Source organism: Ranitomeya variabilis, chromosome 2, assembly GCF_051348905.1.
Source record: "Ranitomeya variabilis isolate aRanVar5 chromosome 2, aRanVar5.hap1, whole genome shotgun sequence".
Taxonomy (NCBI): domain Eukaryota; kingdom Metazoa; phylum Chordata; class Amphibia; order Anura; family Dendrobatidae; genus Ranitomeya; species Ranitomeya variabilis.
Window position 1 is genome coordinate 198478552 of NC_135233.1, and position 16133 is coordinate 198494684.

At 46.2% G+C, this 16133-nt stretch overlaps 1 protein-coding gene, 1 long non-coding RNA gene and 2 other non-coding genes across 5 annotated transcripts in view; 3 read left to right on the forward strand and 1 right to left on the reverse strand.

Annotated features, from left to right (window-relative positions):
- Window positions 1–1288, reverse strand: part of LOC143804889 (uncharacterized) — a 34311-nt gene extending 33023 nt beyond the window's left edge. Inside the window, exon 1 of the long non-coding RNA XR_013221123.1 lies at window positions 1219–1288. This is a non-coding gene — a long non-coding RNA (uncharacterized LOC143804889). The remainder of the gene's footprint in view (window positions 1–1218) is intronic.
- DKC1 (dyskerin pseudouridine synthase 1) lies at window positions 1247–15198 on the forward strand. 2 transcript variants are annotated; one of them, XM_077283441.1, is made up of 17 exons: window positions 1247–1396; window positions 1470–1519; window positions 5324–5410; window positions 5992–6083; window positions 6546–6730; window positions 6816–6880; window positions 7202–7328; window positions 7830–7960; window positions 8158–8301; window positions 8396–8516; window positions 11291–11409; window positions 11632–11735; window positions 11812–11860; window positions 12083–12145; window positions 12920–13021; window positions 14043–14141; window positions 14899–15198. In XM_077283441.1, the coding sequence occupies exons 1-17, from the start codon at window positions 1381–1383 to the stop codon at window positions 14950–14952; spliced, it is 1608 nt and encodes a 535-aa protein (XP_077139556.1). In that variant the 5' UTR covers window positions 1247–1380; the 3' UTR covers window positions 14953–15198. The 2 variants fall into 2 exon arrangements, with proteins under 2 accessions (XP_077139556.1, XP_077139559.1); XM_077283444.1 differs by lacking the exon at window positions 14043–14141 and having other exon boundaries at window positions 1300–1396.
- LOC143810803 (small nucleolar RNA SNORD83) lies at window positions 7687–7761 on the forward strand. The gene has a single exon (XR_013223187.1). It is a non-coding gene; the product is annotated as a small nucleolar RNA SNORD83 (small nucleolar RNA).
- On the forward strand, window positions 11449–11521 carry LOC143810802 (small nucleolar RNA SNORD83). Its single transcript, XR_013223186.1, has one exon. It is a non-coding gene; the product is annotated as a small nucleolar RNA SNORD83 (small nucleolar RNA).
- Window positions 15199–16133: the final 935 nt, after the last annotated feature.

The window sequence follows — 16133 nt, forward strand, 5'->3', positions numbered from 1 at the left end:
GGTGTGATAAGCCTTGACGTCCGGGGGCCACAAAAGCCCCTGCTTTGTGATAAGCCCTGACGTCCGGGGGCCACAGATGCCCCTGCTGTGTGCTCAGCCCTGACGTCTGGGGGCCACAAAAGCCCCTGCTGTGTGCTCAGCCCTGACATCCGGGGGCCACAGAAGCCCCTGCTGTGTGCTCAGCCCTGACATCCGGGGGGCCACAGAAGCCCCTGCTGTGTGCTCAGCCCTGACATCCGGGGGGCCACAGAAGCCTCTGCTGTGTGCTCAGCCCTGACATCCGGGGGGCCACAGAAGCCTCTGCTGTGTGCTCAGCCCTGACATCCGGGGGGCCACAGAAGCCCCTGCTGTGTGCTCAGCCCTGACATCCGGGGGGCCACAGAAGCCTCTGCTGGGTGCTCAGCCCTGACGTCCGGGGGCCACAGATGCCCCTGCTTTGTGATAAGCCCTGACATCCGGGGGCCACAGAAGCCCCTGCTGTGTGATAAACCCTGACGTCCGGGGGCCACAGAAGCCCCTGCTGTGTGTTCAGCCCTGACGTCCGGGGGCCACAGATGCCCCTGCTGTGTGCTCAGCCCTGACATCTGGGGGCCACAAAAGCCCCTGCTGTGTGCTCAGCCCCGACGTCTGGGGGCCACAAAAGCCCCTGCTGTGTGCTCAGCCCTGACATCCAGACATCCGGGGGCCACAGAAGCACTTGCTTTGTGCTCAGCCCTGACATCCGGGGGCCACAGAAGCCCCTGCTGTGTGATCAGCCCTAACGTCTGGGGGCCACAAAAGCCCCTGCTGTGTGCTCAGCCCTGATGTCTGGGGGCCACAGATGCCCCTGCTGTGTGCTCAGCCCTGATGTCCGGGGGCCAGAGATGCCCCTGCTGTGTTATCAGCCCTGACATCCGGGGGCCACAGAAGCCCCTGCTGTGTGCTCAGCCCTGACATCCGGGGGCCACAGAAGCCCCTGCTGTGTTATAAGCCCTGACGTCCGGGGGCCACAGATGCCCCTGCTGTGTGCTCAGCCCTGACATCCGGGGGCCACAGAAGCCCTTGCTTTGTGCTCAGCCCTGACGTCCGGGGGCCAGAGATGCCCCTGCTGTGTGATCAGCCCTGATGTCCGGGGGTCACAGCCCACTGCAGACATTCCCCACACCCTGGGCAGGTAATGGCGCCGTCTCCTGTCCTTCTATACCGCTCGCACGTGTAGCACAGTCGCACTATACACACGTGGTGACCAGAAGCGCAGCAGTGCACACGGAGGAGGCGGGGCCGGGCTGCTGGCGCGGCCGGAGGAGGCGGAGTCAGGCTTGCCCCTCCCTTCTCTATATCACGCTGCCGCGCCTGCGCCTCGGCCTCAGTCACCGCGTGGAGAAGGGGCCCAGAGCAGACATGGCGGACGAGGCGGGTAAGCGCGGTACACCCCCGGGTATAACGCCACGTCGCCGCAGCGGTTACTAATGAGTGTTGTGTTATTGCAGGGGCCAGAAAGTCCAAGAAGCGCAAGAGTCAGACGCCGGGGGAGGTTGCGGTGAGTGTGACCGGGGACGGCCCGGGAGCGGGTTTTTTTTTCTCCCTCCTTTTTTCTCCTTTTTTCCTGATATCCCGTCTCCGCTCCCCGCCGCCGCCGTCGTGTCCGGAGCACGTGGTGCGGCCTGTGCTGTAGGCCTCAGCCCTCCACGTGTCAGCGGTGCACGGGGGCTCCAGGGCTGCGGCTGAGGGCGGCGATAGACTGGAGATGTTGTTCTGCCTTGTGGGGTCGGTGCCCCCTGCCCGCCATCCGGGGCTCGGTGCATGGAGCTGCTCTGTGATCCAGCGGGACCCGTCGCTGACAGTCGTCATGTGGTCGCTGACTGCGATGGGGGCATCATTCCATGCTCGTCCGTGTCCGGGGTCACTATGTTGGTCTGCTGATGACCCCTCATTCCATGCTCCCGTCACATGTCCGAGGTCACTATGGGGGTCTGCTGATGACCCCTCATTCCATGCTCCCGTCACATGTCCGAGGTCACTATGGGGGTCTGCTGATGACCCCTCATTCCATGCTCCCGTCACATGGGTCACTATGGGGGTCTGCTGATGACCCCTCATTCCATGCTCTGTCACTATGGGGGTCTGCTGATGACCCCTCATTCCATGCTCTGTCACTATGGGGTCTGCTGATGACCCCTCATTCCATGCTCCTGTCACATGTCCCGGGTCACTATGGGGGTCTGCTGATGACCCCTCATTCCATGCTCCTGTCACATGTCCTGGGTCACTATGGGGTCTGCTGATGACCCCTCATTCCATGCTCCTGTCACATGTCCGGGGTCACTATGGGGTCTGCTGATGACCCCTCATTCCATGCTCCTGTCACATGTCCTGGGTCACTATGGGGTCTGCTGATGACCCCTCATTCCATGCTCCGTCACATGTCCGGGGTCACTATGGGGGTCTGCTGATGACCCCTGTACTTGTCACTGCGGAGCTAGACCGTGATGTTCCCTATACAGCGACGCCGGTGTATGAGTATACGGCGCAGGCCCCCGAAGGGACATATCATCCCCCTTAGGCTATGTGCACACGTTGCAGATTTTCTGCAGATCAGCAGCGTTTTTTGCCGTGCAGAAACGCTGCAGATGCGCAAGTGATTTACAGTACAATGTAAATCAATGAGAAAAAAAATGCTGTGCTAATGGTGCGGGAAACTATGCGGATTAAAAGAAGGAGCATGTCACTTTTTTGCGGATCTGCAGCGTTTTTGTACCCATTCCATTATAGAAATCCACAGGGGTAATAACTCGTCAAATCCGCACCTGCGTTTTCTGCCAAAAGATGCAGAATCTGCAACGTGTGCACATGGCCTCAAAAATAAAGGTAGAAAAAAACCTCATGTGTTATCACAACGTTCAGAAAAGTCTGATCAGTCAACGCTGTAAGTGACAGAAAAGAATCAATGAAACCATCACATCTGCCCCAAAATGCTATCAGTAAAAATGTCATCTCTCCATCATCTAGCTATCGCCCTATATCACTTCTCCCTTATGCCTCCAAACTACTGGAACAACACGTCTACCTTGAACTGTCCTCCCATCTCTCTTCTTGCTCCCTCTTTGACCGCTTACAATCTGGCTTCCGGTTACACCATTCCACTGAAACTGCCCTAACTAAGGTCAGCAATGACCTCAACCGCCAAGAGCAAGCGACACTACTCTGTCCTCCTCCTCGACCTGTCGGCTGCCTTTGACACATTGGACCATTCCCTATTACAGACCCTCTCATCCCTTGGCATCACAGACTTGGCCCTATCCTGGATCTCCTCATACCTAACAGACCGGACATTCAGCGTCTCCCACTCACACACCACCTCCTCACCTCGCCCCCTATCTGTCGGGAGTCCCACAAGGTTCAGTCCTAGGGCCCCTGCTCTTCTCCATTTACACCTTTGGCCTGGGACAGCTCATAGAATCTCATGGCTTCCAGTATCACCTCTATGCTGATGACACACAGATCTACATCTCTGGACCAGATATCACCTCCCTACTAACCAGAATCCCTCAATGTCTGTCCACTATTTCATCCTTCTTCTCCGCTAGATTTCTGAAACTTAACATGGACAAAACAGAATTCATCATCTTTCCCCCATCTCACGCGACCCCCCCCCCCCCCCCCCCCCCCAATGAACCTATCCATTACAGTGCATGGCTGCCCACTCCCCAGTCCCACAAGCTCGCTGCCTCGGGGTAATCCTTGACGCTGATCTCTCCTTCAAACCACATATCCAAGCCCTTTCCACTTCCTGCCGACTTCAACTCAAAAATATTTCACGAATCCGTACATTCCTCAACCAAGAATCTGCAAAAACCCTAGTCCATGCCCTCATCATCTCCCGCCTTGACCCTCAACCTCCTGCTCTGTGGCCTCCCCTCTAACACTCTCGCACCCCTCCAATCTATTCTAAACTCTGCTGCCCGACTAATCCACCTGTCCCCCCGCTATTCCCCGGCCTCTCCTCTCTGTCAATCCGTTCACTGGCTCCCCATTGCCCAGAGACTCCAGTACAAAACCCTAACCATGACATACAAAGCCATCCACAACCTGTCTCCTCCATACATCTGTGACCTCGTCTCCCGGTACTTACCTACACGCAACCTCCGATCCTCACAAGATCTCCTTCTCTACTCCCCTCTTATCTCCTCTTCCAACAATCGTATACAAGATTTCTCTCGCGTATCACCCCTACTCTGGAACCCTCTACCACAACACATCAGACTCTCACCTACCATCGAAATCTTCAAAAAGAGCCTGAAGACCCACCTCTTCTAGCAAGCCTACAACCTGCAGTAACCACCCATCAACCAAACCGCTGCATGACCAGCTCTACCCTCGCCTACTGTATTCTCACCCATCCCTTGTAGATTGTGAGCCTTCGCGGGCAGGGTCCTCACTCCTCCTGTACCAGTTATGACTTGTATTGTTTAAGATTATTGTACTTGTTTTTATTATGTATACCCCTCCTCACATGTAAAGCGCCATGGAATAAATGGCGCTATAACAATAAATAATAATCCAGACTTTACAGGTCTGGTAAAATGGTCACACAGCCCCTCACACTCCTTCCCAATCTTTTTTTTTTTTTTTTTTCTTTTTGGTGAAAAAAAACCTGGACATTTTATCCCATAATTGTAACTAGCAGATGGGTATTGCCAGGTACCTTCTACCACTAAATGTACACAGTAACGACAATGTCAGAATTGTGTTTTTTTTTTTTGTTTTTTTTTCCTCCGATTTTCCAGTACATTGTGGTAAAATGAATGGTGTTGTTCTAAATTTCAACTGGTTCTGCAAAAAACAAGCCTGTGGGGCAGAAAAACATAAAAAGTTATGACTGAGAAGGGGAGAAAAACCGTAATTGGCCACATCGGGAAGGGGTTAACTCTCTGGTCAGCACCTTCCACACTACTAGGACGCCCCCTCTCCATACCCCATGCTTGGCTCCAATTTAATATACTCCCCTCCTGTGTTTGCACCATTCCCGCGGTGTCTGCACTCATCTTCCCCGGGCTCTCGTGCGGTTGTTATGACCCTGGCGTCAGGCTCCACCTTCTGTTGAACTGAACATGGAGTAGGTAAGAGACCGACGCCAGCACTGATTGGGCGCCAGGGTCATGTCACGAAAGGATTTTCTTTTTTTGGGGGGGGAGGATTACCAGGATTGTCAAAGTAGTGACCAACTTCTATAAGATTCAAAAACCTTTTTTTGTAAAGCTGCAGTGATGTATCCGTAATGTGAGTAATTTGCTGACCCCGATCCAGATACATTGTATAGAGCAGTGTCTCCTCTTTGTTACAGGATATACAGCATGAAGGAAACTTTATGATACAGCCGGAATCTAAAGTTGCCCAATTGGACACATCTCAGTGGCCGCTGCTCCTAAAGGTCGGTGGTTACAGCTGTCGGGGGAGCTCTTATATCTCTTATATGTAGCAGCTGGGCGTGCAGACCACCTAGTGTGCGCTTCATTCATTTTTCATCTCTATAAACAGCTAATTTGTAAGGTTTTCTTGCATGTCATGTTTGTGCACACAGTGTAATGACCGGGATGTAGTGCACGGACTGCAGACATCAGTCTATGCAGGATACATGGTGGATGATTGTAAATGTTTACAGGATCCACCATTGCACTACCTATAGCATCCCATGTCTGCACTGTATATTACATACAGGATGATGCAGCCACTGTATGCTAGTGATGGGCAGTCCGGCTCTTTTTGGTGATCTGGCTCTGCTCCCCAAGAAAAGTCTGGTCCGATGGGTGTCGCAGGTCTGGGGCCTCCCATTTTTTTGCGATCTTGCTTCATCGCTTGCCTGTATCGCCCTCTTGCGCAGGCATACTTATTTGTCCTGTTGAGGGCAGAGGAAAGTACTGCAGTGCACAGGCGCCGGGAAAGGTCAGAGAGGCCCAGAATTGTTGTGGTTGCGAAGTACTTTATTTTTGTGTTCTTGTATTAATTTGGCAGAACTTCGATAAGCTAAATGTGCGGACAACACACTACACTCCCATCCCGTCCGGCTCCAACCCCTTGAAGAGGGACATCACGGAATATATTAAGTAAGTGTTCAGGTATGTACACTCAGCACCACTCTGGCCCATGGACTGTTCTGTGCAGCAGAATCATTGTGTGGAGGCTAGAGCCGCAGGTGTGGGCAAAGCCCATGGACAACAGTGGTGCTTCTGTTTTTTATTCCCCCACCCCTGTTGATGACAGACAACAAAAGTTAATGCAAAAGAGATTCCTTGAGCTTTATACCTTTCTAATGGATCCCCAATTTCATTGCTATAAAGAACCTGGTGGCCCCAGCCGGCGATGGCCCTCTGCATACTCGCAGTGTTGAGTCTGCACTAGTCTCATTACAGCACCCCTGACTGCGACCCCTTATCTTTGTAGTTGCTCTGGCTATGGTGCACATCTTGCATGTCCTTGCGTTGTGGAAGACTCCACATAAGGTGCTGGGGATATTATTTTTCTTAGTGCTTCTCTTACCTGTGGAAAAATTGTTAATTTCTCATCAGAACAGGTTTTATTAATCTGGATAAACCTGCCAACCCGTCCTCGCATGAAGTGGTCGCATGGATCCGTCGTATTTTGCGGGTAGAGAAAACCGGTCACAGCGGCACATTGGATCCTAAAGTCACCGGTTGCCTCATTGTCTGTATTGACCGCGCCACTCGTCTTGTGAAGTCGCAGCAGAGTGCAGGTGGGTCACTCGTCTTGCTTACACGGTGTGTGTCCTTTAGTGTGTAACACACGCTGACACTTGTTCTGTGCTTTGTTTCTTGTAGGGAAAGAATATGTTGGTATCGTGCGTCTCCATAATGCGATAGAGAACGAGCAGGTTCTGTCCCGGGTAAGGTTCTCCCCAGTACATGTTTCTCTGGGTGTAATGGCCCCTCCAGTTTACGTGATGACACAGTTTATCCATTCTCTGATCCTTGGTCTGTCTCTAAGCACTTGCTTTCCTTCACTGGAGTCTTGTGTGCTGGAGGCACTGTTGGGGCTGGTGGCCTGCGTTTTGCAGCGTGACCTGCGCCTGGTGCTGAGAGCAGGAGATAACAGATTAAGGTCAAGAAGATGCTTTGCTGTCTGATAAACTCGGCCTGTTTTCTTATTTATGTTGCTTTGCTATATCCAGAATATATTAAGGTGTTTAGTTTTTTTTTTTTCTCAGGCTCTTGAAACCCTCACGGGTGCACTGTTTCAGAGACCACCATTAATAGCTGCTGTAAAGAGGCAGCTGCGTGTCCGAACAATCTATGAAAGTAAACTAGTAGAATATGACCCTGAACGCCGGCTGGGTGAGTGAACTGTGCCCACGTTAACTGTCTGAGGAAGCTTGCGCCCCTGTCTGTCACTCTAGTCATTCTCTATTGTGCTGCCCGAAAAAGCAAAGTGCAACAATCACAGCCCCATTGGGAATGGATCAGTGGTCGAGCGTGTGCACTGCCACTCCATTCTGGTGGGAGTAGAGGGTTGTGGTTTTGAATGGACCCTCACATGTTAGCAGTGGCCAGATAGAGCTGTTCAATTGCTCTGTTTTTGACTGATCGGCTGGGTGTCTGACACTGACCTTCAGACATTGACCAATCATTAAGATAGGTTATCAATGGATAAAATAGTGGACAGCCTCCTTTATAGGACAGCGCACAGTATTGAGCCATATGATGTATGTGAACTCTCAGGAACCTTGTGTGATGCTGACATGTATCTATCACCCAATAACTGATGGCACTTACTAAAATGCATGCGCATATATATATAAAAAAATTTTTTTAATGAAATGCCCTGTTATCCCACAGGCATATTTTGGGTGAGCTGTGAAGCCGGTACATATATCCGAACGTTATGCGTCCACATTGGTTTGCTTCTCGGGGTTGGTGGTCAGATGCAGGAACTTCGCAGGGTTAGGTCGGGTGTCATGGGAGAGAAGGTAAGTAACTCAGTACTGTGCCCCCCAAATGCGTTGAGTTCAGCCACAGGCTTCTCCCTGCGGTCTGTTAGTTAGCTTTGGGACATTATTAAGCTCACAGGACTCTGGGCACATTGTGTCTTGTCCTTTGAGCTGACAATTATGTATGTAAGATCTTGCCTATATCGGATTGTTTTTTATTTGTTTTTTGCCTCTAGGACCATATGGTCACGATGCATGATGTAATGGATGCTCAATGGCAATATGATAACAATAAAGATGAAAGCTATCTGCGTAGGGTTGTCTTCCCTTTGGAAAAGCTGCTGGTATCCCATAAAAGATTGGTTATGAAGGACAGTGCAGTAAGTCGGCTTCTCACCTTCTACCTGGCAATGCTATTCTACAATCTGATTTGCTAAGACATGATTTTTTTTCTTTTCCCCCTTTTTATTAAAGGTTAACGCTATATGTTATGGGGCAAAGATCATGCTCCCTGGTCTTCTGAGGTACGAGGATGGCATTGAAATAAACCAGGATATAGTGGTCATCACAACCAAAGGAGAAGCCATCTGCATTGGTAAGATGTGGGTTTTAGGCTATGTGCACACGCTGTGGATTTTGCTGCGGGTCCACAGCAGTTTCCCATGAGTTTACAGTACTATGTAAACCTATGGGAAACGCAATCCACAGTGCCCATGCTGCAGAAAAAAACGCGCGGAAACGCAGCGGTATATAATCCGCAGCATAGCAATTCTTTGTGCGGATTCTGCTGCGATTTACACCTGTTCCTCTATAGGAATTTGCAGGTGTAAAAGCGCAGTGGAATCCGCAGATAAAACGCAGTGCCTTTTTACCTGCATATTTCATAAATCCGCTGCAGAAAAATCTGCAGAGCTCTAAAATACGTGTGCACATACCCTTACACTGGCCTAAAGTTTTGAGACCGATACAAACTTTTGGCTTTCAACAAGTTTGATCTTTCAGTGTTTACATCTTTTCGTCAGCTGTTTCTATGGTTACTGAAGTGCAATAATCAGCAATTCATAAGAGTTTTCACTTTTTATTGACTTTCTGTAAAGCCCTCAATATTTACAGAGTGCTCCCTTATTTTTCCAGACTTCTGCCCTTTGTCTTCCTGGCAGGTGGACATCGGCTTCTGGGCCAAGGGTTCCCTGACAACATATTTTTGCTTGGGGATTATCACAATTTCTGTTTGTCCAGTTGCTATTTCAGAACTGACCACATTTTCAATTGTATTGAGATCAGGAGTTGCTGGGCCATGAACCTAAAACTAATTTGTTCAGCCACTTGGTTATCACTTCTATCTTGTCACGTGGTCTTCATCAGTCTGGATGCTTGGGGGATGTGCAGAGTCATGGTAGCTGTCACCTTTTCATCTCTGGACAATCCTCCAGATGTCCTGAAGATGCTTCATCAGAGAAAATAACTTTACCCTAGTCCTCTTTAGTCTACCTGGACTTCCTCTCAATACAAAACTCACAAAAATTGATACATATGCGTGGCCGAGAGACAAGGTTTGTTATCTCTCCCAATATTTCTGTCCGAAACAATAGGACAGTCTAGGAAACTCCCCAATAAATACAAAACAGAACGGAGTATACAAATCCCAATACGCATTTTATTTAAAAATTGTATAATTTTATTTGTATTATCAAAATATATAACTCAAACTGAGTACTCAAATATAAATACAATACATATAAATAAATAAATAAATAACAGGATTAGTGGAGGAGGAAACGCTATGATAGTGGCGGAGCGGGTGAAAACACCTATCACATCATATCACAAGGACTGCTATTATGGGAGCCATAGTGTGAAAACAATCTGTGGCAATAGCCCTAATCATCATAGCTATATTGCTTAAGAAAAGGTGCAACAGTGCGGATTATATCACTAGCTAAATTGCCATAGTGCCTACAGGGCTCATCACCTCATATCATATAGAGCAGCTTACCCATTAAGTCTGAGATGTCTCACCACGCTCCACTCACCACCCCCTTAAGGGGCACTGTTGCACCTTTTCTTAAGCAATATAGCTATGATGATTAGGGCTATTGCCACAGATTGTTTTCACACTATGGCTCCCATAATAGCAGTCCTTGTGATATGATGTGATAGGTGTTTTCACCCGCTCCGCCACTATCATAGCGTTTCCTCCTCCACTAATCCTGTTATTTATTTATTTATATGTATTGTATTTATATTTGAGTACTCAGTTTGAGTTATATATTTTGATAATACAAATAAAATTATACAATTTTTAAATAAAATGCGTATTGGGATTTGTATACTCCGTTCTGTTTTGTACCTGGACTTCCTGCAGAATGTCACTGTCTTCAGGAGGCAAGTGTCGTCTTTACTGCCCCTTCTTGACCCCAGCCTTCACCTCACTGTTTGTGCAGATGCAATGACTCCTGTTGAAGCACACTGGAGCTAGGAACGGCCGTCGTCCAGTTTCTTTCTGAGCCTGCTGTCATGTTTTTTTTAACCTTTACAAATAAGAATTTTTAAGGGGTGGTGAGTGCCATTTTTCTTCTGGCATTCCACAGATGCACAGACACCTGCTGCTATTCAGCAAGCTCTGCGCTGGTGCTGACCTGATCCAGTAGCGGAATGCTCTTTTTAGGATACGGTCCTGGCACTGGCTGGACTTTCTTGGTCACCCTGAAGCCACCTTCACAACAACTGACCCGCTCTTAAAGTTCTTGATATCTGATAAATGGTTGATTTTGGCGGGCAATCTTACAAGTGGCAATGTCCTTGTTTGTAAAGCCCTTTTGATTCAAAGCACTGATGACTCCATGTGTTACCTATTTTGAGGTAAGGCTATGATTTCAAGCCTTAGCCCTTTTAAAGCAACCAGTCTGCTCCTATAATTCAGTCAGCAGACGCAGTGATATCAGCTGCCTTGTCCTCATTAACTCTACTGAGCCACCAAGATCATTGACATTGTGTAAGCAGGTCATTTTGTGGCACAGAAATTTAATGGAAATTTTTTTTAATTGTTTTGGTGATTGCACTCCATCTTTACCAGGAAAATTAAGTTAATCTGTCTATATAACAACTTGGTTATGCAAATTGCCACTAAAAACTGAAGCAACAAACTTCGTGAAAACCGAAACTTGTCAGCCTAAAAATTATAACCATTTCCTATTTTGGTGAAAACATGTACACTAGCAGCAGTAGACCAAGATCAGATCGTTGCATCTGGTGAGCGTGTGCTGACGTCATTGTGGAGGGAGGGGGCGCTGTAACATCGCTTCTTGTGATTGCTGTGTATAGAGGTGTTACGGGCTCAGTATATTAAGTCGTATCTTCCCCTTTCAGGCACTGCCCTTATGACTACAGCTGTGATATCTACATGTGACCACGGCGTTGTGGCAAAGATTAAACGTGTTATCATGGAGAGGGACACCTACCCCCGCAAGTGGGGCCTCGGACCTAAGGTAAGACTGCCCTGGATGGTGGCTACTGTAAGTCGGTGAGCCATATGATGTATGCATGATTTGTGAACTTCGTGATGATGACGCTATATCTATCACCCTATGACTGATGGCTCTTAGTATCATACTCTTTCATATTGACCAGACCTGCTACCCCAACTGGTTGGCTAATATGGCAGCTGCTATTTTTGTGGACTAAAGTTGACTTTTCTTTAAACTTTGCAGGCAAGTCAGAAAAAAATGATGATTCAGAAAGGGATGCTAGACAAGCACGGGAAGCCCAATGAGAACACGCCGGCAGGCTGGAGCCAGGGATATGTGGATTACAGGTATCTGCGGTCACTTTATTGCCGTGTCTCCCACCCACCATGTATGTAGTGTTATTAATCGGGGGGTTTCTTGCAGTTCAGCACAGAAGAAGGTGGCCGCTGCAGAAGTGGAGACTCCAGCAAAGGTTTGTCTGTGCATTATTCTTACATGCAGGAAGTTATCCCCTTCTTGCCGACCTGTGGTATTATAGGGGAGTCATCCTGCAAAATAAAATGGCTATTCCTAATCAGAGAAGCATTATGTGCCTCTCCTGTTCAGGTATATGGCTGACACTTCCATTGCGGATTTTTTTTGTAAACTTTGTTTGATCTTTATTTTTTTTTTATTTTTTCCCCCCTCGTTTTAGAGGAAGCATGTGAGCGAGTCAGAAAGTGACACTGCAACACCAGTTTCCACAAAAAAAATTAAGGTAATGTCTAGCCGTGACCAAATTTTATAGTTTGGTCCTCATCTCCTGTTTCTGTCTTAGAGTTCAGATCCCTCTTATTTTTTTTTCTTTAATTTAATTTTTTTTTTACACCAGCTACAAAAAAAAAAAGTGAGGACTTACATTTTACATTAGTGTTAAGCAACTACCTAGCGGTATCTCCCAAGCGGTATCGCCCAATCAGTGAACATATTGCAACTATTAACTATTTCCTGGTTGAGAAACTGAAGCATATGACAAAAGTTGAGCCCACTGTTAATTTCTAGCAGTGCTTTTTCAGGGCAATACTTACAATTGCAGGCTAAGGGCATTTCCATTGCTACTTTGGGTCTTTTAACAGGCTGCAGCGGTAATGTTCACCGCGGTGATGATCTCTGCAAACAGCTTAGTGACACATCACTGGAGTTGGGGTCTCTGCCTCTACATTATGGTGCTGTCAGATTACATAGGAAACCCTGCTGACAGATTCCCTTGAGTCATTGACTGAATATTTGTCGTTTTGGAAATCAAACTGCATTCCTTTGCCTGCTGCGTGTCTGAATCCTATTGTCTTCAGACAAGGAGGACCTGATTCGGCAGCAATAGGATCACGTGCACCTTCCCTTAGGTTTAGGCATGACTCTTATGGTCTGTATAACTTGGCACAGTTTTATTTGCTGTACTAACAATATACAAGTAGTTGGTAACCGATATAATCCAAGTAGACAACTGCAATTAAGGACCACGACTGTGTAAGAATGCCTGTGTCCTCCACAGATTAAACCAGAGAGTGGTAGTGACGGTGAAAGTGCCTTAAAACCAAAGAAAAAGAAGAAAAAGAAACATGAAGAGGAGAATGTGACCGAAGATCCTCCACAAGTGAGTACTATTCAGTGGGAAGGACCCTGCGTTGCTCAGTTCAACAGTCTGTTTGGGGTTGGGGGACCTTATAGATCATTTGCTGGGAGTTAATGGTTTAGTCTAGGGTCCCGCTTTAGATTGAGCCTTTTTTTTTTTTTTCTGTTATGCTATGTGTTCACACATTGCTTTTTTTTCTGCAGCCAAAACCTTGTCCTTGGTAGTTTAAAAAAAAAACAAAACTGACTTGTGCTGTGTTCACACGTTGCCTTCTTTCTACTTTTTTTTTTAATTAAAAGTGCAGAAAGGCGACAAAGTTTTCCATCAGTTTTTGCAACGTTTAGTGAGAAACAGCAGGTACAGCCGGATGTGAAACCCATTTTTTTATTTTTGTGATTGTTTTCACAAGTCTGAAGCACAATATCTTTGTATCCTCACATGAGCCTGGATGTTTGTATTAGTACAGTGTAATTAAATAAGTGATGTGCTAAAGCAAACAAATCCTGACCAACCCATGCCCGACCAATGTGTGACAGTAAACCATGACTTACCTATTCCATTCTGTCAGTCTTAAATAAACAATGACCAGTCCATGCAACTCTCCACGCTGTTTTCATGAACTCGTATGAATATTTTTCTTCAGAATAGTAACTTTTTTTTTTTTTTTTCAGGCATAACTTTTTCTACTAAATAATTAGATCAAATTGCCTGTTTTCTTATCAACAAGTTTTGTGGTTTCACAAGGATTGCATTTGGTGGCCAACTGACATTCCTTGTGACCGCTTCTGTCTTGGGCTATGTTCACACGTGGCTGCTTTTTTATGAAAATTTAAAACTGCTTTTTATGGCTGCAATAAGCTCACGTGCACCTTCCCTTAGTTTTATACAGGTCATAAGATACATGCCTAACTTGACAGTTTTTTTTTTTGTTTGCTGTACTGACTGTAAACAATACATCTAATTAATAACCAATATAATTCAAGTAGACTAAGCCGTAATTAAGGACCAAGATAAAGTGTAAGAATGCCTGTGTTCTCCACAGAGTAAACCGGAGAGTGGTGGTAGTGACAGTGAAAGTGCCTTAAAACAAAAGAAAAAGAAGAAAAAGAAAGATCAAGAGGAAGAGGAGAATGTGACGGAAGTAAGTTCATAGAAAACAACCAATTGCAAATGTAAAAGGGGGAGTTGAATTGGTCAGCCATGGTTTACCGAAGACATTTGTCGTGCATTGTTTGTTTTCACTCATTGGTAGGGCATTGTTTACTTTCATACGTAGGAGCATGGATGATATAGTAATACCACTGAGCCAATGTGCTGCCCATATGTGCCAATACTATGAGGCTACCAAGACATTATGGTCTAAACTTTTGGGGAAAATTGGAAAAATAGGTTTCACATCTTGCCATTTTATTTTATTCACCAAAAACTGATGGCCTTGTTCTTGCACCTACAAACTATTGCTTTATTTGGGTGAAAAAAAGCTGCAGTGTGTAAACATAGCCTAAGACGGAAGCTCTCTGCCAACTGAGCGCTTCTTTGTTTGGGGGTTGGAATATTTTTCTGCTGGCATGTCTAAAGTGTATAGGGGGGTATTTGATAATTCAAAGACCATAATATGATGTTGGCATTGTGTTTTGGCAGTCTGGCATGAATGTATAAATACTCATTCTTTAGACGTTTCAATGTCCATTTTAGATCTGCTTTCAATGGGCTTCACATTTACAACAAAAATTGACTAAATATCTTGGCCATGATGGCAAGTCAGATTTAACTTTTTTTTAATTTTATTTTGAACAATAACTTAACCAATTCAGTTGTAGAATTAAGGTTACTTAATTTACTGGACTTAAGCTGGGTTCATAAGATTTTAATCCGATTTTTATCTTTATCTTTTTCAGTTGACTAAAAGCATGAAAAAGAAGAAAAAGAAACACAAAGAAGCTTCTGAATAAAGATGTCCATGCTTTCTCGTCAGTGGTGGAATGTGCTCGGGCGCTCTGGTCTTTGCTACTGAGATACTTTGTCCTGTTTTAAGGATTGTATAGATTTTTTTTTTGTTTTTTTTTGTTTACATTTTTGAGATCCCTTTTGTACATGATTCGATAAGTTGTGAATTATGGATGTTATTAGGAATAATGATTTGGCTCAACTTGCAACTTTTTTTTTTTTCTTCCCCTAATAAACATTCATTTTTACGATGTGTCTTGTGCGATCGATTTGTTTTGTGCTGTTCCCGACATGGGTGTTCTCTGTAGACACTGAGAAGGAAAGACGTGCTGATTGGCCATGTTGGGATGGTGTAAGTGAAGAACATGCAGATGTGGAGATTCTTCTTCCCGATTTTATTAGTTTGTTTTTGCCAGAATTGTTTTGAAACTGCATCTTTTTCTTAGTTGTCCACCTCACCCTCTCGTCTGTTGAACCCATAATTTACACTACAGTAGTGTATGAAATTATGACTAAGTACTCTGACCTCTTGATGAATTTGGTGCATCTTGCACCACTGCACCAAGACTGATTCATAAAGACTAGAATTTTGCACAAGTTCTTGCTTCCAATCAGAAGAGGTGCACTAGGTTCTGGCACGAGGCAGTAGTCCGGGGCTCCCAGCTGATGGCTGCAGACCACGGATTTGGCCTCTGGTCCAGAATCCTGCAAATTGATCTGTTCATCCATTCCCAAACCAATTTATCACAAGGTGGATTTATAAAGGCTCTATTAGTCTTGTGCTGATTTGGATGACCCAGTTTCTGTAGGGTGTTATGTGCTAAAATTTACCAGAGAGCAATACTTTCAGGACCACAGATGTAAAATACGGTAAGTCTTATCACTGTGTGAGACTGGTGCAGTTTTGCTTTTATCCTCCCTCTTTGCACAGAGCCATAACCTGATTTCCACTCTCCTTCCAGGCAGGACATAGTCATTTCTTGACCTCTGTAGGGACAGGATCATCAGGCTATCACCCTAGTACCCTCACTTATCTTCCCTTCTTTTGAGGACCATGCTGTCAGACTACATCCCGCTTCTCCATACAAGTGGAGGTTATGTATTGTCCTCCCATCAGTTCCTGGATCACTTTGCCACCTGGTTTCCACATTTTCTTTACGGTGATATCCCCACCCTCATCATGGGT